The sequence below is a fragment of the Adiantum capillus-veneris genome, chromosome 16 (assembly GCF_014529385.1).
Source record: "Adiantum capillus-veneris isolate H3 chromosome 16, ASM1452938v2, whole genome shotgun sequence".
Lineage (NCBI taxonomy): Eukaryota > Viridiplantae > Streptophyta > Polypodiopsida > Polypodiales > Pteridaceae > Adiantum > Adiantum capillus-veneris.
Window position 1 is genome coordinate 85,930,995 of NC_140946.1, and position 24,384 is coordinate 85,955,378.

The 24,384-nt window shown below is 46.4% G+C and overlaps 1 protein-coding gene across 15 annotated transcripts in view; it reads right to left on the minus strand.

The window, feature by feature from the left end:
• The window catches only part of LOC147439388 (uncharacterized), a 258,172-nt gene that overhangs the window by 154,982 nt on the left and 78,806 nt on the right, over positions 1–24,384 (minus strand). For all 15 annotated transcript variants that reach the window (XR_015184590.1, XR_015184591.1, XR_015184592.1 and 12 more), the window contains 3 exons: positions 2,930–3,170; positions 2,452–2,823; positions 2,305–2,362 (listed from right to left, as the gene is read on the minus strand). Coding sequence is in view for 12 of the 15 variants with exons in the window: in XM_086485235.1 (XP_086341361.1) it covers positions 2,305–2,362; positions 2,452–2,823; positions 2,930–3,170 (671 nt within the window). In the remaining 3 variants the exon portion in view is untranslated. The remainder of the gene's footprint in view (positions 1–2,304; positions 2,363–2,451; positions 2,824–2,929; positions 3,171–24,384) is intronic.

Genomic DNA, 24,384 nt, shown 5'->3' on the forward strand with positions numbered 1-24,384 from the left:
GTCAAGGTTGTATTCCTTGACTGGGTCCTGGGGCGGGAGGGAAACTTCATCAACTTCATCAGTAGCTTTAGCAGCAGCTCTGCATTAGCAGCTCTTAATGCAATTGTGTTATGTGCCGGGGTTGAGTCAATGTTGAATTCTGCGAACTTGTGCTGTAATCAGCCCTCAGGTTACTCATCCAGAGGGAGGTCTTAGAGAGGCACTTCTAGCTACGGGTGACTTCTTTCAGTGACGGTGGTTAGTGATGGGCTTTCCCGAGTCCTAGCCCAAAAGACTCAGCCTCAACCTAGGTATCAGAGTCACCCTCAGGATCAGAGTGAGAACCAACAAGTGGTGCACTGGCCCCAACCTTAAGACTCTCAGGTGTTGTCAGACTTGTAGACAGCACTAGTTGGATTTTGTGCAAGGCGTGCACTGTGACTACATAGCAGGGGAGTGACTTTATAGCGCCAAGCATCCGAGAAGCTCAGCATCGTCCAGTGGTGTTGAGGGTTGGTCCTCTTCAGTCTCTGCAGCGTCAAAGACAAGAGAAGCCTGAGTGATAGCCGGGTCAACGCAAGCCTCCAGCAGAATTGGCTTCCTTGGTACTTCTGGTGTGGCAATCCACACAGTATCAAAACCTCAGTCGTGCAAAAATTTAGATGTCGACGCAACAGCCAACCAATGAGAAGGGTGAGTCCACCCTCCACCTGAGGAAGTCGAACCCATTTGTAGCCAGCTACAGTGATACAACCGTGCCAATGACAAGTGCCAATAGTGACAAGTGTAAAGGTTTGCGAAGTGAAAAGTTTGGAGAGTGATTCCAGAGGCAAGGGTTGAGCCAACTGGAAAGGTGCTCCAGCTAGAGGCCATTCAACTGTGTGCCACATAGTACTACTGTGTAGCCGTGTGGACCAGTCTACCAAAGTAGCCATGTGGATCAATGTACCAGTGGATGGACCAGGAGTGCACTCTGATCCTTACCCTTACCCTAAACTTGTGGTAGCTGATGGTCGCAGCAAGACACCTTATCAAGATATTTTGAGTGAATACATTTTCAGGGAATGTATGTACCATAGGGATTCTCGTCTGTCATTGAGTCCATGGTCTTTTCAATCACTTTAAGTCAGTTGTAGTTCTCTCTACAGACTAAAGTCTGACTGTAGAGTCGGCACCTCACTGCATGTCTCCACTGTACATTGGCCTATGGACCCCATTGCACGTGTTCTTTGAGTCTTGGTCTGGATTTGGGTGTGCTGCCAGCCGGTCATTAGTCTCTGGTCATGGTCTTGTAGTAGTCTTTTGGCAATGCCAGTCATGATGCAACAATGATTTTACTATAGGAGTCTGTGTTACGACAATTGGATGGGATTTTTATGTTCAAAGACATCCATTTCAACGAGCAAGTTACAGAGGTGGTCATCACGATGGTAGTTTCCCTCATCTCAAACTTCCTAGTAAGCATTATTCTTGTTGCCACAAAAATGATCATATTGAAGATCATTGTTGGGTACGTCAATTTGACAAAGAGCACTTACCACAAAACAACCGCGTTTATCTAGAGATACTTCTTCATATTCTTGTGATTATTGGTGAAGATATAATCATCCCTCTCAGATGTTATTTAACCATCGATTTGATGCACATCAAAATAGAGCATATGCTACTGAACATTGTATGAGAAATAAACTGCTCCGTTTTTCTCAAAGTCATGAGTGTTATCCTATGGTGTCTTGTGGTGAGCTCTGACTGTAACTACCTTGCTATCAGAGTGTTCAGCTATGGACTTGTGTGCGAGTGAGACTACGGTATACAGCATAGAGGCAACACCTCTGACAAAAAGCACAGTACTTACTTTTTTTTAATTACCAAAGAGTACCCCTACCAAACGATTCTTCAACCCTTTGAAACGTGCTAGATCAATCTCTATGAGACTTCTTGTAATTGATCAATGATCATTACTGAGAGTGTCTTGTAGCCCGATGGTATATCACAACTACCTGATCAGCCAAATCCACAGATGTACTGTCTTCCTTTTTCCACATGGCCTCTTTTTGCTAACAGTTAATCCTTTTGTTCTTGCTCTCTTTCTCTTCATAAACACATTTCAGCAGGTGTACATTGATAGACATGCACGCGTCAGTTGGAAGAAAGTGAGTAAACAATAGGTTACAGTAGCTGCAAAGAATTTGATAGAGTTGGTGTAATTGTCATGTTCAAAAAAAGGTTTCAATAGACATCAGAATAGCTAAAGCAAGAAAATAGAACATTTTGAACTCCGCACACATTAAAACCGGTCATTTTTGTTATTGAAAAGCTGTCTACCAGGCTTAATGTCTCGATGAGTGATATTGCGATCATGACAAGCTTTCACCCCAAGAAGCTGCAAAATATGGTAGAAGAAACTGAAAGAACATCTTAAAAACCTGTCACTATAAAACTATCCAAAACTAAATATATGGTATATTTCACCAGCTGATGTAGTAGATTTCGCATCTCCCTTCGACCATCCTTGGTAGATTTTAACCATCTCCACCAGTTTGACGGCTCTAAAACTCGAACATGACCCTTGTCCTTCTCAATTGTTGTATCTGTTGTGTAAAGCATACTTGAAAGAGGATATCCCTCATTCTTGAAAACTAGCCAAAAATCCCCCTCCTGCTTGCCTTGAATGGTCTCAATGTACCTTGCTATATGGTTTAGTCCATCCTCAGTCTCCTGAGCAGCTCTTGTATTGTGATTATTTGTATTTGTTGACTTTCTGAGTGCCATTGCATTTACAAAGACCTCACCAAAGTATCGTTCACGCAATCCGCTTAAGTAAACTGAATCCCCTTTCTCTCCCTAATCACAAGCCAGGCGATAACCAAAACAGTACAACAAACAGAAGTACCAACAGGAAATAAACCATTATGAACACAGATTAAGAAGCACACTACAAAAACTTTACCATAACTCTTTTTAAAACAAAACGCTCTTGTGAGGGATCGTCATTTGTTGACTCTGTAGACGATTCCATCAGCTTACGCACCAAGGTGTCACTTTTGAGCTCTTTTGATCCAAAGTGTAAATCATGTACCATCTTCAAGTGCAGCGCGATGTCTGTGGCTCCAACATCGGAGCAGCTTCTCATCACTGCAAACCAAACCTCTCCAAAACCTCCACGGCCAATATTCTCAGTAAGAATATATCTGCAACAGCAAAACTACTTACATGTCAGCCTCCTTTTTTTGGTGTAAAGCACAACGCATGCTGGGGAGGAAAAGCAAAAACAACATTTTGCCTCTTCAGAATTATAAGTGTGCAAAACAAAATCAAATCACAACCCAACACAAAATCCAACCCCCACACATGCAGCATGCCATATTATGCAAAAACGGACGTGTATTTTACCAATACTGTCTGTATTCAACCCTTATTGTAAGCTACATTAACAAAGCATGAAGAAATAGAGAGAGGCAAACAAGAATACTTATAAAAGAATATTAGACATGATAAACATCCACCAACTTATCCTGTCATAGACACCTCCCTAGAGGAGTAATGGTGGACAAGGCCATTGCCATTTGTAAAATGAGACCTCCATGACCACAAGGACCATGCTTACACATTCCTTACCGTCAGCAGATTCAAGCCATCGTTGTTCACCATCAAAGGAGTATTGCATGGCAACTTAACCGCCTCTTCTTCTTGAAGCAACCCTTCATGGAGATACTGGGTAGAAAAGAGACTATTCGTACCACTTGCCAGTTGCAGCCTACAGCTTCATAGTCTTTCAAGAGATTTTCGTTTCTATTATAGCTAGGGACTCGATTCCTTTTCTGTGACGCTTTAGATGAGAGATATCATAATCAATTGTACCCTGTTCTGGTCTTGAGGGCAATCTGCTACTGACACTGCCAACTCCTCCTGCTCCTACTGACACTGCCAATTCTCCTGCACATGAGACCACTGACACTGTCTCCACATGGGCTGCCCTAGACTCCTAAGAAAGCGAGGCTCTGGCGATGTCTCCTCCTAGCAAGAGAACTGATCTCGAGAAAGAGGGAGATGTCTCGTATAGAGAACATGGAGCACCTCTCCAGTGCCTGCACCTCTGCTGTGGTGCTCTGCATCTAGGTGATCACATCCTCTCCATGTAGATGCTCTAAGGAGAAAAACGCAAGGAGGATGTCCTTGTTGCCCATCAGCTGCAACATGGAACACCTCTTCTTCGGTGCCTGCATCTCTGTTGTGGTGCTCGCCAGCTAGGTGATCACATCCTCTTCGTGTAGATGCTCTAAGAGAAAAACGCACGAAGGATGTCCCTGTTGCCCAGCAACTACCTATGTGCTACCCTACTGCTGGGAGGGAAAAACGTTGGTGCTTGAGAAAATGTTGAGGCTGATCTGTAGCAAAAACGCTACCAGGCTGCCCATCCTGTACCCTAAGGTTGCCCACTAGGGGCGCCCTACACCCAAGGGCCTGTGCACTCTATACTCCCCTAGTGCCCTTGCCCTCTCATATATACTCCCATAAGTCCAGGTCGGCCAGCTGTCCACCAGCCAAGACTGGAGAAAAATAGGGAATTGGTGGGAAAGATGCACCAGAAACACACTAGGGTTGTGGGGAAAAAAGCAGCAAGGCTGGGAAAAATACTCCCAGCCTACAGGAGCCTAATGGCCATGGAACCAAGCCAAAACCTTGAGCTGAACATGGCTAAACACATCCCAACCTGAGAGAACAACCTCACACTGGCCGCGCACAGCCACAAAATAGCCCCCACTCCCTAACACCTGTCCCAAGGAGAAACTGGGACCGACTAGACGAATTCAGAGAGATGCTTGAACTGTAACACCCCCTCTCAGCTCCTTGAAAGGAAGACAGACCAGGAGGCTAGAGTGAGCAATCTGCAAGTGTAAAGAGAGGATGAGGATACTACTACAGAAATCTGAGGTCGAACAATACAGGACACCATAGTATCCTCCAACCACTACCCTTGAAAGACGATCGAGAAGTAAAATGATGTCCGCTAAAAGTAAATCCAGCTCTATCAAGAATCTTCTCAACTCAACAGACTCACAAGTCGCACAACCAACATCTCTTGAAGGTATTGTTGGTGACCGCTCCAAGAGAATGCATCAAACTAAGGGTAAAGGTATAAACTAACGGATCGTTTCCCAACTCTCAAGTGCTCCACCCTCGAGGAAAGGGGCAGAAACCTGCACCTCCGGTCATATACAACATGCCAAGATCTCCAAGCTGCTATAGGAACTCCAAAGAATGGGACAACCGAGGCAAGTAAGAAATCAATTGTCCGATGTCGAAGAACAAAGGAGCTGCACTAACCACCATATAGAATGATGAACTGCAAATTGTATCTGAAAGAACTTCATCAAAACTGAGAGTGAAAACTCCTACTGATCTTCATCTGTATAGAACACATCTCGAGTGGATATCACCCCCCTCTCAAAGTGAATCGGGAAGAAACATCCAGCTTAAAGGAACACACATCACTACCGAGACTGCAACTAATACGGCAAGACCTAAAGACCCTACACCCAAGCTCTCCAAGAGAAGAACAAGGTGCTATAGAAAGCCACCAAATAGATTGTCAATTTTGTCCGCTGCACATGGAGCCACTAGAACTGTAAGGAAGTAGTCCCGAAAACCAACTCCCAAGCTGGCTCCAAATCTACCTCTGAAGGGAGAACACCCGGACCTTGGATAGCTGTCACTACTCTCCAATAGTCTCTACATGTGTAAGTGGATAACCAAAGGGTAGGTGAGTCCAAATTTCAAAATAAAATATACTTGTGGAACTTAGAACCAAAACTCAGAGAATCAAGAAGAACATCTCCCTGTTTCAAAGAATGCTTGAGCTAAACTGATAGGTGCCCAAACTCCTGTATAACCACCCCAAGGCTTCCCCAAAGCTTCCAAGGTGTTATTTTGCAGCTTAGGTACAAAATCCTAAACCTGCAATTAAACTCAGCAAGCTGAAATTCTCTGTTTTTTATCTTTTTGAACGGAGCAAACACGTCTCTAAGTGTCTAAGGACCTCCCGCACGCTATAGGACACTTTCCCTTTGATTTGGATGAGTTTTCACACGAGAAAACTATCCTGTTTCGCAAACTGTCGCAATGGGCTTGTAGGGAATAACAATAAGCTAATCCGGTTCCTGTTCAAAAGGCCCTTGCCTTCACAAACGTGCATAAAACCCACAAGACTCTACATAGTCATCTAAGGAGCCCAACTAGTGGGGCATTACCATATGTGTAAGGGCGAGAGAGATGGGAATCATCCCGCTACATGAGACAAGGGAGAACGCAAACTTTCCACTAAAACTGTGAACCTGAAAATCCACTCACGAAAGCCAAAAGCAGCCCCCACTCTCCTTTTGGGCGCCTCCAAGCCAGCTCTTCTATTGACATGTGTCCACTAGTTCAGTTTCCTAGCCCTCCTAACTTAAAAATTTGTCAATGACTGTATTATGCAACGAAAGTAAATGATGATGTAAGCTCATGATGAGTGCTCTGTGGATGCTCAAGGTTCCTTTTACTATCGAGGAAGGGAGAGCCTTCCTTGCTTAGAGAGAGAATGTGCAATGACCAAAACAAGAGTAGAATGCAAACCAAGTGAAAAGTGCATGAGAGTGCTAGAGAGAGAGAGAGAGAAGACACAACACCAGATGGGGTTCCAAACCCCTCCAAGGGCCCCCCTCTCTATTGCTAGAGAGGTATTTGCTTTAGATTGCACATGGTCTGGTACAATGCTTCAAAATGTTGTAGTCCTTGACGACGATGATGTCGACAACGACGACGAAGAAGGCTAAGGGCTGAAAACGGAAAAACGCTAGGCCTGAGGCTGGCTGAAAACTGAGCGCTGTCCTAGGGCTGAAATCTGCAATTGTGCTGGTGATGGCGGCAATGACGAGGCTATGCAAAAAACGGATGGGCTGAAATCTGAAAATGATGGCTGAAAACTGAAAACGCTGGCTGAACGGATGGCGTTGTGGATCAAGCAAGCTCCCCAACAGCCCACAATTGGAAATAAAGTCACTCATTTGATAAATGTGTACATTGGCAAAAAAGATTTTGTGCACTGAAAAATGCTCATGCTGGGTACAGAATGTCATGCTAGTGATTATGGGTTGTGCAATCAGAGGGTATGCAACTACTCTAAGTGCATGGACATGCACTGCCCGCGTACAGGCTCACAAGGTTGCCAGAACACTTCCTAGGCTTCCTAAACCCTAGCATAGGGACAGCTTGTCCACGTGCACATAGGGTTAGATGTGCACGTGACATCCCCCCCTTTTCAAGGTGAGGTATTGGTACCGAGCTGCATGGCTTCTTTGTAGTCTGCCAACAACTCAAGGTAAGCCGTGAAAAATGCTTCATCAACCCACACTGCCTCGTGGATTCCTCGATCTTTGAACTTCATAAGGTATTGTCGTGCTTGCTTCTTTGATCCACGGCGAAACCGATGTAGCAAAATCTGCTCCGGGTCCATGACTTCTGCTTCATCAATGATCTCGGGTTCTTCTTCGTCAGAAATGTCCATTGGTGGGTCTCCCTGAAACAACTTCAACCAAGAAACATGGAAAACATTGTGCATTGACCATGAGTTAGGCAACTACAATTTAATAGAAACCTTATTTATATTTTTAATGACTGGAAAAGGACCATACATACGAAAATCAGCTTTTGACACTTCTTTCCTACTTGCTTGAGACGTTGTTTCATGATCCTAAGATAGACCCAATCCCCTTCCTTGATAATAACATCCTGACAATGCTTGTTAGCATGACGAGAATAAAACTCATGAGCCTTGCTTAGCCGAAGCTTCACTCTCAGTAATCTCATCCAAAGACTAGCTCTCAGCATTGGCATCAGGCAACCGACTGACCGATTGAGTCAACAAAGACTCAAACGGACGGCCAAATGCTGCCTCATACGGGGTTCTACCAATGGCAGTGGAATATAAGTCATTCAAAATCGCTTAAACTAACGGGAGATATTGCTCCCAATGAGACTGTTGATCATGCACATAAGACTTCAAAACATCAAAAGCCAATTGATTGTAGATCTCACTTTGACCATCATACGGTGGGTGAAATGCGGATGAAAATTCAACTTGGTGGCAAAGTGCTTTCTAAAAGTTAGACGTGAACTTGACATCCCTATTTGACACAATCAACTTTGGCAAACCACAAAGGGGATACGAGTGCTTAATGAATAGACGTGCTACATCTTGTGCTATGTAAGATTAGTCAGAAAATCCATGGAGATGTCCTTAAATGGCCCTTCGGGAATAGGCAGCAGTAGCAAGAGGCCTTCCTGCTTACCCCGAGGAGCTTTTACCTTTTGACAAATGGAACACTGTGTGACATACTTGAACACATCTTTCGCATTTTAGGCCAAAAAAAGAATCTTTCTACCTTTTCTAAAGTGGTACTCATGCCTCTATGCTCACCCATGAGTGCATCATGTGCATCGTGCAATATGGCTTGCCTAAGAGGAGGCAACACACAGAGATGGCGGCAAAAATACAAAAGACCCTTGGGAAGCAAGAGCCTGCAACCATTGCTTACCAAACTTGGAATCTGCATACTTGTTCTTCATGCTGTCAAAAGAGACACCTTGACTAGAGATGGTTGAACTTGTCTCAAAAGTCACAATATGTCCTTTGCGACTTAACGCATCTCCAACGTGGTTAGCTTTACCTGGAACATACTCAATCAAACCTTGAAATTGCTCAAAATACTGAGACCACCGTGCTTGGCGGTCACTCCAATGTGCACTACGCATAGATTGAAGCTATTTGAGGGCTTGAAGATCAATACGCACAATAAACTCTCTACCATACAAAAAATGCTTCAATGCTTGAGAGAATGAATGAGAGAGAGAAGTTCCTTATAATACAGAGAATAATTCTTTTCAGCATTGTTCAACTGTCTACTGAGAAATGCAACTGAACGGCCATGCTATTGTAGCACAGCTCCTATGGCGACGTTCGCATCCGTCCATACCTCAAAGGGGTCATCCCAAGAGGCAAGGATCAGACACAAAGCCTCAGTCACCGCAACCTTGAGAGCTTCAAAAGCCTCAATGGCTGCCTCGGGCGAAACAACACGCTGTCGGTGAGTTTTCACCCCTTTCAAAACATCTCTCATGGGTGCAGCAATGCGTGCAAAATTCTTTATATCGAACTATATGTCTTTATATCGAGAATCACTGACCACATCATGCATACTGTCAGAGTCAAACAAGACCACAACACGTTGACCGTTCACATGACCATAACATTTAAAGAGAGACTCGTCAAGGTGCTTATCAAAAATGTATGGTGTACTTTCTGGGTTAATCAAGATGCTGACAGAAGATGTGGATTCTGTGGTTGATTTTGGTGGTGCTTTCTTAGGACAATCTTTCTTAACATGATCCTTAGTGTAACATTGATAGCATCTTCCTTCTTTGCCATAAGCAGCTCTCATCTAGAGTTAACCATCCTTCAACAATTCCTTGAGCAGACTTTTCATCCGGTGTTAACTTAGGTTTATCTTGAGATTTGTTCTTTCCCTTAGATTCATTGTGAGAGTTCTGTGCTCTAGAAGATTGAGAAGAAGAGTTACCGTTATGTTACCATTGGTCTTACCGTTCTTACCATTCGGTGGGTTCTGAGGGTTTTGAGGGTTCTGAGAGGTACTCTGAGACGACTTGGCCTCCTTAGGCTTGCCTTTGTTGTGCTTCATTTCTTGGGTGAGGGCAATCACCACTGCCATGTTGTAGTCCGTAGGGCTAAACACTTGCACATCAAACTTGATGTACTCGTCCAACCCGAAAAGGAAAGCCTCTTTTCTTTCTGCATTCAATTTGCGCAATTGGACGTCAATCTACAAAATACAGTTAGAAAAAGACATGACAGGAGATCCATTTTGCTTGAGACCACCCCAATCTTCTTTTAACTGATCTAGGTATTGTGGTGGCATGAAGCGAGCCTTGAGCTTGTCTTGGAAGTCGCTCCAACTGAGAGAGAGAACGCCTTCCTCGGCATGCTCAAGGTGCTCAACCAATTGTGACTCCTGCCAAGCTTGATACCAATTAATGGCATCACCTGCTAGATACATGGCAGCCGTCAAAACTTTATTGTTACTTGTTTTCTTGTAAGTTGCAAAGTAAGCATTGAATTGATGCAACCACAAATGAATCACAAAAGCATCCATCTTACCGTCATACTTACTAAACGTCAACTTTTCAGTGACTGGATTGTTGGAGTCGTCACCTCTACCTGTGCTACGAGATGATTCATCGGTTCCTTTGACTGGCTCGGTCTTTGGGGTGAGTACCTGTAGGATCAACTTTTGCATGCGTTGATTCCTCTACGCCTCCCACTCTAAATCTAGAGCCGCTCGCTTTTCTTCGGCCGTCGCTATGTGTTGAGCCTCACGTGCTTTCTCACGCTCGAGCTCCATAGTTGTCCTTCGTTCTTCGGCCGCCATGCGTGCTTGCTCACGCTCAAGCTTCATGGCTACCCTTCTTTCTTCCATGGCGACTCGTTGCACCTCTTGTAGCATCATGTCCATCATCAACTTGACCAAAGCCTCCATAGGGTTTGGTGCAATCCCTGGCGTAGATGGGGATGGGGAAAGATCGGGGAACAATCCTCCTCGTGTAGAAACTTCGTCTTCTCCAACTCCACTCTCATCATCTTCACGCAAAGTATCCATTCCGCTTCGGGTGATTTCCTAGAGTGATGATACCGAACACTGCCAAAGAGCTCTGATACCAATGTAATGTGCAGCGGAGGTGAATGATGGCGTAAGATCAAGATGAGTACTCAATGGGTGCTCAAGGTTCCTTTTGCTCTCGAGGAAGATATAGCCTTCCTTGTTTAGAAAGAGAATGTGCAATGACCAAAACAAGAGAGTGGAATGCAAACTGTGAGTGCAAAGTGCATGAGAATGCTAGAGAGAGAGAGAGAGAGAGAGAGAGAAGAGACGACACCAGATGGGGTCCCAAACCCCTCTCCAAGGGCTCCCCTCTCTATTGCTAGAGAGGTATTTGCTTAAGATTGCACAAAGGTCTGATACAATGCTTCTAGATGTTGTGGTACTTGACGACGATGATGTCGACGACGACCACGACAAAGGTTGAGGGCTGAAAGTCAAAAAACGCTAGGCTTGAGGCTGGCTGAAAACTGAGCGCTGTCCTAGGACTAAATCTGCAATTGGGCCGGCAACGACGACAGTGACGACGGCAACGACTAGGCTATGTAAAAAACTGATGGAAAACACTGACTGAACTGATGGCATTGTGGGAGTCCGGTGAGGAATCGGGTTCGGGCAAGGTGTGGCACCACGAGGCTAAGGCTGAATTGCTGATGCAAAACGCCAAGGCTGGAATCTGGAAACGCTGAGGGATCTGTGGCAAAAAAAGCCAGGCTTGCTGACTGCTTGAGAAAAACGACAAGGTTGGGTCTTGAGGAGCGTTATTGGGCTGAGCTCTTAAGCCTTCTGCACTTGGTTCTTCTGTCTCTTCATGGTGCCCAATGCCCTCCTTATATAGGTGCATTATCCTGGGTCGAGCAAGCTCTCCAACATCCCACGATTGGAAATAAAGTCACATCAAATAGTCATCCCGTATGGAATAGCTGGCACTATCTCCCCATTCTGTATCCGAATAAAAACATCGTTAAAATCCGGATCAGTGGCGTACTGGTCAACCATATCCTCGAAGCTTCTATGATGGATCGCGGAAATAGCCAAGACGAGGGGCTTCCGAGACAATGCATTTACCATTAGGTTTTTTTGTCCCTGAACATAGACAATCTGGAAATGAAACTATGACAAGCTGTCAGCCTACCGCATCTGCTTTTCCGAAAGTTGCTTCTGTGACAAGAAGTAGCGTAGACTCTGATGATCAGTAAAGACCGTGAAATCAGCTCTCAGTAGATAATGTCGCCATTGTGTAAGAGCATGGATCACTGCCAATAGCTCTTTCTCATAAATCTGTGCTACCAATTCTGGCCTTGAAAACATTCTGCTTCCATAAGCAATCACATGGTCGTCTTGCATGAAGACCGCTCCCAGACTATGACCACAAGCATCACAATATACTTTGAATGGCTTTTGCAAGTCTAGCAAAGCCAACACTGGTTTAGTAGTCAATTTTTCCTTAAGTGTCTGAACAGCAATCACCTCTGTCGGTCCCCACCAGAAAGGGACTCCTTTCTAAGTCAACGAGTAATAAATAAGTGAAAAATCTGTACTTTGGTAAAAAAAGGTTTTGTGCACTGGAAAATGCTCATGCTTGGTACTGAATGTCATGCTAGTGATCATGGGTTGTGCAATCAGAGGGTATGCAACTACTCTAAGTGCCTGGACATGCACGGCCGGCGTACAGGCTCACAAGGATTCCAAAACACTTCCTAGGCTTCCTAAACCCTAGAAGTAGGAACAGCTTGTCCACATGCACATAGGTTAGATGTGCACGTGGCAATGACGTGGCGCGGCCCAAATTCCATTTAGGCGCAGCACACATGCTTCCATATTCATCAGAATTCAGTGTTGACTGGCCTAAACCCATTTGGTTGCAGCCATTTCACATTTGCCATGCAATGTCCACTTGCACCTTTTTAAGGGTTTCGGGGAAAACAAGCAAAAATAAAATAAATATATATATATTTAAAGAAGGCAACAAGAAATATACACGTCTTGGTGATAGTTGGCACTGATCTAAATGGGCTAAAACCTTCTCTACAACCCGCTCATGCTGTTCCCAAGATGCTGAGAAAATGAGAATGTCATCAAGGAAAATGAACACACATATACCAATCATGTCACCAAAACGACCTACCATGAAACGATTGAAAGTACCCATGGCACCTGTCAATCCAAAAGGCATAACAACATACGCCCACTACCCTCGCTCGGTCCTGAAGGCAGTCTTGTCGATGTCACCCTTGAATACCTGATGTATCCAGTCTTGAGATCGACTTTACTGAAAACCTTAGCCCCATTGAGCCTATCGAGGATACATTCAATGCGAGGGAGGAAACTTGTTTCTATCTGTGATCTTGTTGAGTGCCTTGTATTCTACACACAAACGAGAAGATCCATCTTCTTGCGGACAAACAAAATAAGAGTAGCAAATAGACTTGCACTAGGTCGTATGGATCCCCTCGCCACCAGGTCGCTTAGCTGCCGCTCTAACTCCTCTTCTTGAGATTTGTTCAAGTAGTAGGGAGCCTTGCTGACAGGTTAAGCTCCTTCCATGAGTACGCGTTAAATTGATGCAACCAAGAATAAATCATTGATGCATCCTTCTTACATTCATACTTACCGAAATCAACCTTTCAGTGACTAGATTGTTGGAGTCGTCATCTCCACCTAGTGTAAGCGTCGTCGGCCTCTTTTGGATGATTGCCCTTCGAGAAGAGGAAATCGTAGACCAAGTCTTGCATGCGTTGGACTCTATGGGCCTCACGCTCTAGCTCCATAGTTACCCTCTTTTCTTCAACAGCCATACGAAGAGCTTCACGTTCCCTCTCTAGAGCCCTTCTTTCCCTTTCGACTACGGCCCGTTGAGCCTCCTGTTGTAGCATCATCTCCACCATTGACTTCATCAAAGCCTCCGTAGAGCTTGGTGCAATCCGTGGCCAGTATGGGGAGGAGCCGGAAACGGCCCTCCTAGTGTAGAAACTTCTTCTCCAACCTCAGACTCGTTACCTTCACGCAAAGTATCCATTCCACTCTGGTGATCCCCACGCATTGACTACTTGGATACTGGGGTACTTGGTGTTCTTCGATATTTGGGGTACTAGATCCTTGGTATTGCTTGCAATCTGGCTTAATAAGGCTTTATCTCTTACCCAAGCTCAACTCCTTTCTGCGGGTGCCTTGGCGGCCTTGCGCTCACACTAGGGTTGCTTTTTCCCACCTCACGTCGATTGGCCTGCCGCATTGTGCAAGGTCCACTTTCGATGACTGGAATGGATGATTGTGGGGAGGTTGGACAAGCCCTTCTTTTCTGGGTTACCTGCCACTCTTCAAAAGCATAGACTAGAGAGATCTACACGTCCAAGTTTTCTTGGGTTACGTGCAATCTCAAAGAAGCAAAAAAAAATTATGTTCTTTAAGTTCTTTTCTTGAGTGATAATACCAAAGCACTGCCAAAGAGCTTCGATACCAATGTTAGGTGTTGCAAAAGTGATTGATGGTGATAGCTCAAGATGAGTGCTAAGTACATAGACAAGGTTCTTTTTACTTAATGAGATAGACACACAACTTTTTTTTTTGTAAATCTTGATTTAATTTACAAGTGGGAAACTTCAAAGCGAGGAAAACCCACATTAATAAAGTACAAGAGACGGAGCATCGTGATGCTCCTAAATCTAGAAACAATCAAAGAAAATCCCATAGGCTTCAAGAGTGATGTCTCCCACATCATAAGCGTAGTGTAGTGCCTATCCAAGTGAAAACTTGAAGTAAGGGAAAGGGTCAATTTCCAGTGCATGAAACATCCTGATGTCATATGGTCCACATAACCCAAAATCTAACCCAACTGACGAAGACCTCAAACGGAGACTGTGGCGGTTGGATAACTCCAAACATCCAAAACCGTCTTAGAAAGATTCCGGATGGGAAACAAAGGCGCAGAGCAAAGGACACTTGCCCAATAAAAATCCGCGAGTAGCGACAATCCCGAAGCAAGTGCGTAACATACTCGTCAGCTCCATGACATCGGACACAAGAGATGAGGCAATGCATCATACATGCAACAAAGTACCAACTGGTGCAGCACCCACCATGCATCGCCATAAGAAAATGCGTTCCTTCAATGGCAGGTGATTCTTCCAAATGCGAGATAACATTCTCTGCCACCATAGCTAAGACTTGGAGAGTGACCACAGTTGATTTCCATGAGACACAATCCATGCATCAGACTGCAGCAAAGCATAGATTGACCCCGCCAATATGCAATCCAACCAAGTATGAGCGAGATGCCAGTCCAACTGAGTATGAGCACCACAATTGAGACTTGGAGAGTGACCACAATTGGTTTCCATGAGACACAATCCATGCATCACACTGCAGCAAAGCATAAATTGACCCCGCCGATATGTAGTCCAACGGAGAACGAGCGAGATGCCAATCGAAAAGCCTAGCCCCCAAGTAATGGAGGTACTTGAGAAACATCAGCAAGTAGCTGCTGAATTTGTTGCCACAAATGCCGATAATGAGGTCCCAGCTCATAACGAAGAGCGGTAGCAGGAAAAGAAAGAACCTATCCCGATTCCGAGTCATCCACCACTTGATCAACCTGGCAAATCCCTTTTTGCGAAAGAAAGTATACTTGTCTAGGAGAGCGTTGAACCAGGCTAAGAGAGAATGCTTTACTCCAATGGATACTCTCCAACCGAAGTGAGCTACCTTGAGAGGATTGACGACCATGTCAGGATGAGAACAAGGTAACGGCCTTCCAATCTGCAACAAGAGACGAAGTGAAGGGACATCCCGAAATATGGCCATCACGCTACCCAAAGACCACATCCCAATACGGAGGGTGCCAATGACCAAAAGACGGCATGACCATAGCATCACACAAATGAGAAACCATGATTGTCCAAGGCTGTTGTTGCTCCACCAAAACAGGCAAGAGCATAGCTTTCCGAGCCAAAACATGTCGACGTAAATCCAAAATGTTAATCCCTCCCAATCACTTAGGTGTGCATAACTTATTCATGGACAAAAACCGCAATCCCTTCTTATGGGAGGATGTGTCAGAAATGCTCCAACATACAAGACATAAGAGACCCAAGACACCGCCAAGGCTAGGAAAAAAGCGGTAAATAGAACTGCACATAAGCCATCATAATGCATTGGACAATCCTAAGACGCACATGCAATGGCCATGTTGATAATTTCCAATAGCTAAGCTTTAGGTGAAATCTTTGGAGCACCCAGTTGTCAGGTGCAGCGGAAGAGAATAAGGATTTGCTCGGATCTAGTACTCCGCACACAAACACAAGGGACACTTTACTTCACTTGAAAAGACTGAATTGAACTGAAAGAAAGAGAGACAAGAGAGAGAGAGAGAGAAAAGAGACGACAAAGGGATGTCGACTCCCAACCTCAAGGGCCCCCTTGCTCTGTTGCCAGAGCAAGTACTTTCTTTATTATTGCACAAATGCTACTACAATGACTAAATGCTGAGATGCTGATGCTAATGGGTACTGATGCTACTGATGCTGGGTACTAGGTATTGGGGACTGAGGTACTGAAGGGGTACTGAGGTACTGAGGTTCTATGTCGATGACGATGATGTCGACGACGAGGTGCTTATGGTCTATGTCGAAGAAGACGATGTCAACGATGGGTACTGCGGATTCTATGTCAAGGACGGGGAGGTCGACTACGAGGTCTATGTCGAAGACGATGAAGTCGACAATGAGGTACTAAGGGTCTTTGTCGATGACGAAGTCGACGACGTACTGTGTCGAAGACGGTGAAGTCCACGACGGGTATTGCGGATTCTATGTCGAAGATAGGGAGGTCAACGACAAGGTCTATGCCGAAGACGATGAAGTCGACGACGAGGTACTAAGGGTCTTTGTCGACGATGGCATTTGTGTCGAAGACAATGAAGTCGACGATGGTTCTGTGTCGAAGACGGTGATGTTGACACAGGTATTGCTGGTCTATGTCGACGACGACGAGGATGGTGATTGTGACGATGACGACGACACCCGAGACAGGTATTGCTGGTCTATGTCGACGACGACGAGGATGGTGATTGTGACGATGACAACGATGGTGTCGTCGTCAAGTCTGGGATTGCGATGACGATGACGATGACGAAGCTGTTATCATCAAGATAGGGATCTGCGATGACGATGACGAAGGTGATTGTGACAATGACGACGATGGTGTCGTCGTCAAGTCCAGGACTGCAATGGCGATGACGATGACGAAGGTGTCGTCGTCAAGATAGGGATCTGCGATGCCGATGACGAAGATGTTGTCGTCAAGATAGGGACTACGATGACGATGACGATGTCAACGACGAGGATGGTGTCGATGACGACGGCGTCAAGGCGCTAGATGCTCTTCTATGGATCTGTTGTTGTGGCGGTAATGCGGGACTGATCTGCCTATATAGAGCCAGAATACCCCATATCATCTCTGTAGGCACACCTATGTCCTGTAGTTTGCATATAAGTCTGGCTCTCAGCACTATGTCAAAAGCTTTGCGGAAATCCACAAAGCTACAATAGATCCTCTTGCCATGGTGTCTATCCTCCTCAATAATAGCTCCGAGTGTCAGAATCTAGTCAAGAGTGGAGAAACCTCTCCTGAAACCTGCTTGCCCTAGTGCTCTTATGCTCTCTCGCTTTGCCCATCTACTCAGCTCCTGCTCAAGAATGGATGCATACAGCCTAGCTAATGTGTGACCAACCAGGATGGTGCGATAATTCCGGGGAATCATGGGATCTCCTGACTTGAAAATAGGCACAATCGTAGACATACTCCAAGTCTCCGGGAAGCCTTCATACATGGCTTGATTAAGCATCATAGCCGAGAGCTCTGCAAGTATATCTCTGGCATGGATGAAGTGCTCTGCTACCAGAGCATCATGATCTTGTGCTCTCCTTGTCTTCATCCATGGCTTTCCTTACCTCTTGGCAGTAAAGAAAGAACATGTCTCCGGGCATGTCTCTAGTGGGTCCGACAGAGGTGGTTGACCTGATGTTGTGTAGAGAGATGTGGCATATTCCCCCCATGTCTCAGTGGAGGTGACCGTTGGTGGTGGTGAATGCTCGTGGAATAGCCTCCACGCTTTGCCTGAGTCCTGACTTATAAATAGCTGATACAGATCTCGCTCTGGCTGAGATAGATAAGCCCTTTTCTTTCGTCGCACTAGGCGGCGAAAGATAATCCGTGACTATCTATGTGTGGTAATACCCATGAGCACTTCCCTCTGTAATTTGATCCTCATCTCTCTACACTCCTCATCATACCAATTGTTCTGGGGCATGCTCCCAGATCGTCTCCGTGTGGGCTGGCTGTGGGGGTATGCCTCTGATGCTTCATCATGGAGCGTCTCTGTCAGTATCTGAATGAGCTCTAGTGGCCGTCCCGGCTCCTGGGTGCATAGCTGCCTGTATATCTCATCCATATACACAGAATCCGTCTCCCTCATGAATGTATACCGAGTGTGTGTGGGGACCTCTCCCAATGGAGTTGTGCTGAACTGAAAGGTCAGGGTGAAAGACAAGATAGCATGATCAACTACTACTCCAACGGACCTAGTGCCCACCATGAAATCCTAAAAGAATGGAATGAGACCTGGCTGGGCCATAACATAATCCACTGTGCTGGCACCATGTCGGTATGGAAAGCAAGTAAAACCACCAGCTGTCGAAAATATTCACAATGGCCAATCTATGTGTGGTTCCCATATCTATCAAGTATCTGCCATATTCAGTGTATTCCTCATCTTGTGATAATCTAGATAGACCCATCTCTGTGACGTCCAGCTCCCTAAGCATCTCCTCGGAAGTATCATCAAATATTGTCTGGTGGTGGGCCGTCCTAGCATTGAAATCCCCTAGTATGATAATGTCACCATCCTTGGAAAACTCCCATATGTCATTATCCAAAATAGCAAAGGGGGATTGTCCAATAGGTGATGCATATATTGACGTACTAGGAGGAAAGTAACAAATAGCAATGTAGAGGTATCTGCCCGTCTCTGCCCTGAGCCTCACCCACATGTACCTAGCATGTTCATCCTTGCGTGCTATATATATCAAAGGCTGCATCTCCTCCCTGAATAGAACTACCACTCCCCCTGAGCCCCGTCCTCGATGCTCTGATCTGGTCTCTTGTCTGCAGGCTCTTCCCCATCTATATCCGCTCACCTGTGGTATGGATTGCACGGGTGCTTGATGCGTCTCAAAGTAGAAAATGATGTCTCTCCCCGTGAAACTATCCTCAAAGGCCTCTACATCAAGACGGAGTGACCCATTACAATTCCAGGGTGCCAACTTTAGTGTGGTCCCATAGGTCTCGCACCGTCATGCGGGGCGTTGCTCCAATACCACCACCTTTCGATCCCTGTAAAAATCAATCTTCCCCTTTTCTCTTGCTGCTCTAATTTCCGGCATTACTTCTTGCATATGAGCAATCTACGAGAGGGTGAGGTCATCTCCAAGAAAGGTGCCAGTCTTCTTTAGAGTCTGTCTCTTATTTAAGAAGTTCTTCTTCGCTTCCATGGAGGGGAAGCGGAGAATGAGTGCCCTTTCCTTCGAGGTTTCTCCATTGCTCCCACTTTTCTTAGTGCCCACTCTCCAAGCCCTCGTATGCGTCTGCTCGTTGACTCCCACTAGAGTCATGACTCTTTCACCTCTTTATCCACATTATTTTGGTCCCTGAGGCCACATACCCTTACATGTAAGGCCCGCACACCTCTCCTTTGCTCTTCTTCTAGTGTCAAGTTGATGATGGTTGGCATAGGGGTGGCGGTTGTTTCCTTGCCTTTTCCTTTCTTGACAATCTCGATCCATTTTTCGGCCTTTTCTTCCTTTTAATGGGTCTTTGTGATGACATCTACCCACGAGGTCGTCATTTCTTTTTGTTGCTCCCCACCTTCTTTGATGGCTCGTACTTGTTCCTTAATCATGTTAAGCTCTTCAATGACAGAGGGTTGAAGCTCTCCCTCTTCGAGGACATTTTGCCATCGCACCCTTGCAAGCTCTTTCTTGAGTAGTGCAATTTCCTCATCATGGGCCTTCACGCGATCCTTGAGTGTATGTATCGTGTTCTCCTGTACTGCCACGCGTGCGTCGAGTTCGTTAATAGTACCTAAGAGGTGGCGATTGATCTTGCTGATGGACTCGCTGAATTCTCCTTTGCATTTTTGGATGGCATCCTCCACCGGGTCGTCCTTGCCATTTTGCTTTCTCATATTTGAGAGGCCACAGCAGGAGAGGGAGAGGGGCACAGAAGAGAAGAAGAGGTTCTATCACAAGATGGAGAACACACTGAGTATGGACGACACTTGATAGACATGGGGACGGCACATGGATTGGCCATCTTGAATGGCCTACAGAGATTTCTCGCTTCAGGGGGTTTTACATGCTTTCCACACAGACATGGAGCCAGCACAGTGGATTATGTCATGGCACAGCCGAGCCTCATCTCTAGTATCCAAGACCTCACGGTTGGACCCACACCTGTTGGTGTGGCAGTGGATCATGCTCTTGTGTCAATGACCATCTCTTTTCAGTTTAGTGTAGCACACAGGCTACGGACAGTAGCCCCTACTCGCTACACCTTCACGGGGGAGACAGACTCTATATACATAGATGGGATCTACAGACGCCTATGCACAGAGGAGCCAGGGCGACCTCTGGAGGAGCTTACTACTATATTGACACAGACACTACATGATGCAACAGCAGAGGCATACCCACATACCCAGCCTGAGCAGAGACGCCGTTCGGGGAGCATGCCCCAGAACAGTTGATATGATGAGGAATGCCAGGACACTAGAGCTAGACTTCAAAGGAAGGTGCTTTTGGGGGACATCACTCACAGACAGTCACAGATTGACTTCCGACGCCTAGTGCGGCGGAAGAAGAGGGCATTTTTGGCTCGGCCGGAGCAAGATCTATATCAGCTGTTCTTGAGTCAGGACTCACGTGAGGCATGGCGCCTCTTTCAAGAGCACTCTCCCCCCCCGCCATCACTTCTACAGAGGACTGGGGCCAGTACGCATCATCTCTGTACACGGTTCCTGAGCAACCGCCCCTCTCGATCCATGCCCACACACATGTGCTTTTTTCACCGCGGAGATGGTGAGGAAAGCCATTGACAGGATGAGGACTCGGAGAGCATACGATCATGATGGTTTAGTGGCTGAGCATTTCACGCATGTCAGGGATCTACTAGCAGAGCTTCTAGCAGTGATGTTTAACCGTGCCATGTGTGAGGGCTTGTCGGATACTTGGAGCCTATCTACTATTGTACCTATCTTCAAGTCGGGAGACCCTATGGAGCTTGGGAATTATCGCACTATCATGATTGGACACACATTGGCACGATTGTACGCATCTATTCTTGAGGAGCAGCAGAGTAGATGGGCAGAGAGGGAGGGGATACGCGCAGCCACGCAGGCACGGTTCAAGAGGAGTTTTTCTACTCTTGACCATATCTTGACACTCAGAGCCATCATTGAGGAGGGTAGATCGCGTGGGAGACGGATCTATTGTAGCTTTGTGGATTTCCGCAAAGCATTTGACACAGTGCCTAGAGCTAGATTGATGCGCAGATTACAGCAGATGGGAGTACCCACAGAGCTCATTTGGGGGGTCATGGCATTATACAGGTCAGTAGTGGGGTAGGTACGCACCTCAGAGGGTCTATCCACACCAATTCACTCCACTATTGAGGTAAAGTAGGGCTGCCCGCTCTCTCCTACTCTATTTGGTATGTATGTGGATGAGGTTTCTGACTACATTGAGAGAGATGGTGATAGAGGTGCACAGTTGGCAAGCACATGGATTCCATTATTGTTATATGCTGATGATATTGTGTTGATCTCCAACTCTCCGGAGGGGATGCAACGTCACTTGGTGTAGCCTGCTACAGTGTCACTTTCACTTTCATATGACAGTAGTTTACAATTGGGGCTTTGGTCAATTGGTCTTTGGTCTTTGGTCTGGTTGGTTCACACTTGGGCAGAGACACGTGGCAAGGTGGTCTAGTGGACATCGTGGCCAGGTCACCACCGCCACCCAGTGGGGATAGACTTAGATGATGTTCTTTATGAGCCGTTGGTGGCTCTTGATGATTGTACATATGAGTAGTCGTTTTGGGCCAGTGGCATTATCTTTGTACGTAGTAGTCGTCTAGAGTGGGTCTTACACAGAGCACGTCTGCACCATCCCGGCACATCTGAGCCTCGACACCCCATTGTACCTGAGAGTCCTGCGCTGGAGTTGAGTGTGCTGCCACGCCAGAGTCTGTATCGGTCTTTGAGATAGTCGAGGTCTATGTTCTGGTCTGCTGTTGTGTCTTTGAGAGCTCTGTTGGCGTCTATTGTTTCCTTTCTGTTCATCTGTTTGAGGGAGATTCGCTCTCTTTGAGTGAGATTGTCATGCACATTGCACTGAGGACCACCCACTGTAGAGAGCACGACACGTTATCCGCGCTACAGGTGCTCTCATTTTGGCGATCACGGTGGGACTTCAAAGGAAGTCTCACTCTTGTGGGGATAGAATCGTGAAGCTAATCGGTTGTTACCTGGCTCTCTGCACACTTGCTCACACTGTGTAGATCGTCTGCAAGTCTGGTCTGTTCCTCTCTCGCCCTGGTCCAAGTCTTGGTCCTCGTCCTAGTCCTCGCCCCTGGTCCTTGGTCTTGGATCCTGGTCTAGTCCTCGCCCTGGTCCAGCCCTCCTCGTCCTGCCAGCTAGGTGGTCTAGTACTGGTCCTGGGCCAGGTGGCCTAGTCATATCCTCACCTGTTCTAGCACTCTTCACTGTTCACTGCATGACACATACAAGGCGGTCAGTTGAGCGTCAAAGCGCACTACTGAGCCCTCTGAAGCACTAAACAGAAGACGCCCGGTGGTATCTAGTAGAAGTCCATTAACCTCATCAACCTTACCTCCACATACTCCATCCCCCATTCCTTCATCTCCCATTCCTTCATCAGGTTCCACATCTTCCAAATCACCTTCTCCAGCAAAGCTCTCCCCTATTCTGCTGCAACAAGGGGCCATGGAGGCGTTGGCTAGCGTGTTGGCCAAGGTAAACATCAAGTTCCCCACCTTCAAAGGACTCTCCGCGGAAGATGCGGACGACCATGCACGGAGGTTCGTATCTCTCTGTAGAGGACGTGGTCTTAACAGGGAAGATGCTTATCTGGTACTTTTTCCTTCCACCTTGGACGGCTTAGCAGACAAATGGTACAGCCAACTTGCAGAGAATCATTTTGCAACTTGGGCAGACTTAAGACAACAGTTCTGTGCAGCTTTCACGCCGGGCGACTACCAAGAGAAAGTGTTGGATGAGTTGGCCAACATGGTGCTCCAGCCAGAGGAGACTTTTGCGGAGCTTATGACCAAAACCAAGTCTTTGGTTGCCAAGCTTCCCCAGCAACCCGGTGAATTCATGGTTAAGAAGTGGGTGGAGAAGGCGCTTCCAAAAACCTCTCAGCAAAAACTCCGGGAGAGCCTTCGACCTGACGCCACTCTCGAGGAATTCATCGCAGCTGCTACTAGAATAGAGGGGGCTAGGAAGCTGTTCAACAACTCTCCTCACATAGATACTCCCTCTGTGTTCTCCGAAGGAAGTCCTGCTGATCCTTTGACTTCCTTGCGCAGGGAACTCGAAGCCCTCAAACTACAACGAGCCCTCCAAGAAGAGAAATCAATCTCTCTGAGACAAGAGAAACCATCGCACCTGGAGGCTTTTGATCAAATCAAAAGAGAACTAGAAGAGCTTCGGTCTCAGCAGGAGACCAAAGCTATGGTATGGTGCAGCTCTTGTCGCTCTCCTGGACATCCTCCACAGGACTGTCCCCTTCGGGCTTATTGCCACTTCTGCAAAAAATCTGGGCACGAAGATAAGGATTGTTACTATATCCAAGGATTGCGGCAAATACAACAAAATCTAGGTCCTCTCCAACAAGGGCTAGCACCTTTATCCAACATGGTCTCACCCTACGGCCATCAAAACCCCTTGCCTCCTCTGCTAACAACACCCCCTATGCAGCAAGGTGTGCACAACAACTTTGCACCCGACAGTTTTTATCGTGCCAGTACTCCCTCAGTTCCCCAAAGTTTCTACACCTCAACCTCCAGCACCATGCAACAACAAGAGCAGCGACCACCTCGTCCCCCGTTTCGTCCGTCAAATCAGCCAATCCTATGCTACAGATGCGGTGAATATGGGCATTACCAAAGTAAGTGTCCTTTACCTGAAGGGTCTCCTCCTTGCAGACATTGTCCGGAGTCTAAGGACCACTACAGTAAAGATTGTCCCAAACAAAGGGCCTCCTCATCTTCAGGCCCAAGTCAAAATCCACAAGAGTTTACATTCCCGAAAATCAATCTAATCACAGTGAACACCACCCCTCAGCCAACACCTGCTACACATACAGTTCAGCCACAACAAGCAGCAGAGCCTACTGGGGTGCTCACTCGAGCACAAAGAGCCACCCTGGGTTTAAGTTTGCCAACTGGACCATCAGGTCCAACACTTCAGCAACCTGTTCAAAATGTCGCACCCGTAAATGGTGCAAAGAATAGGCCAATCTCTATGCTTTCGGACATTGATGGAGCCTTCCTGGCAGCAGTAGCTCACTTGCAACAGGTCAAAGTTTCCGAGGAGGCCCAGGTTGTAGAAGCTAGG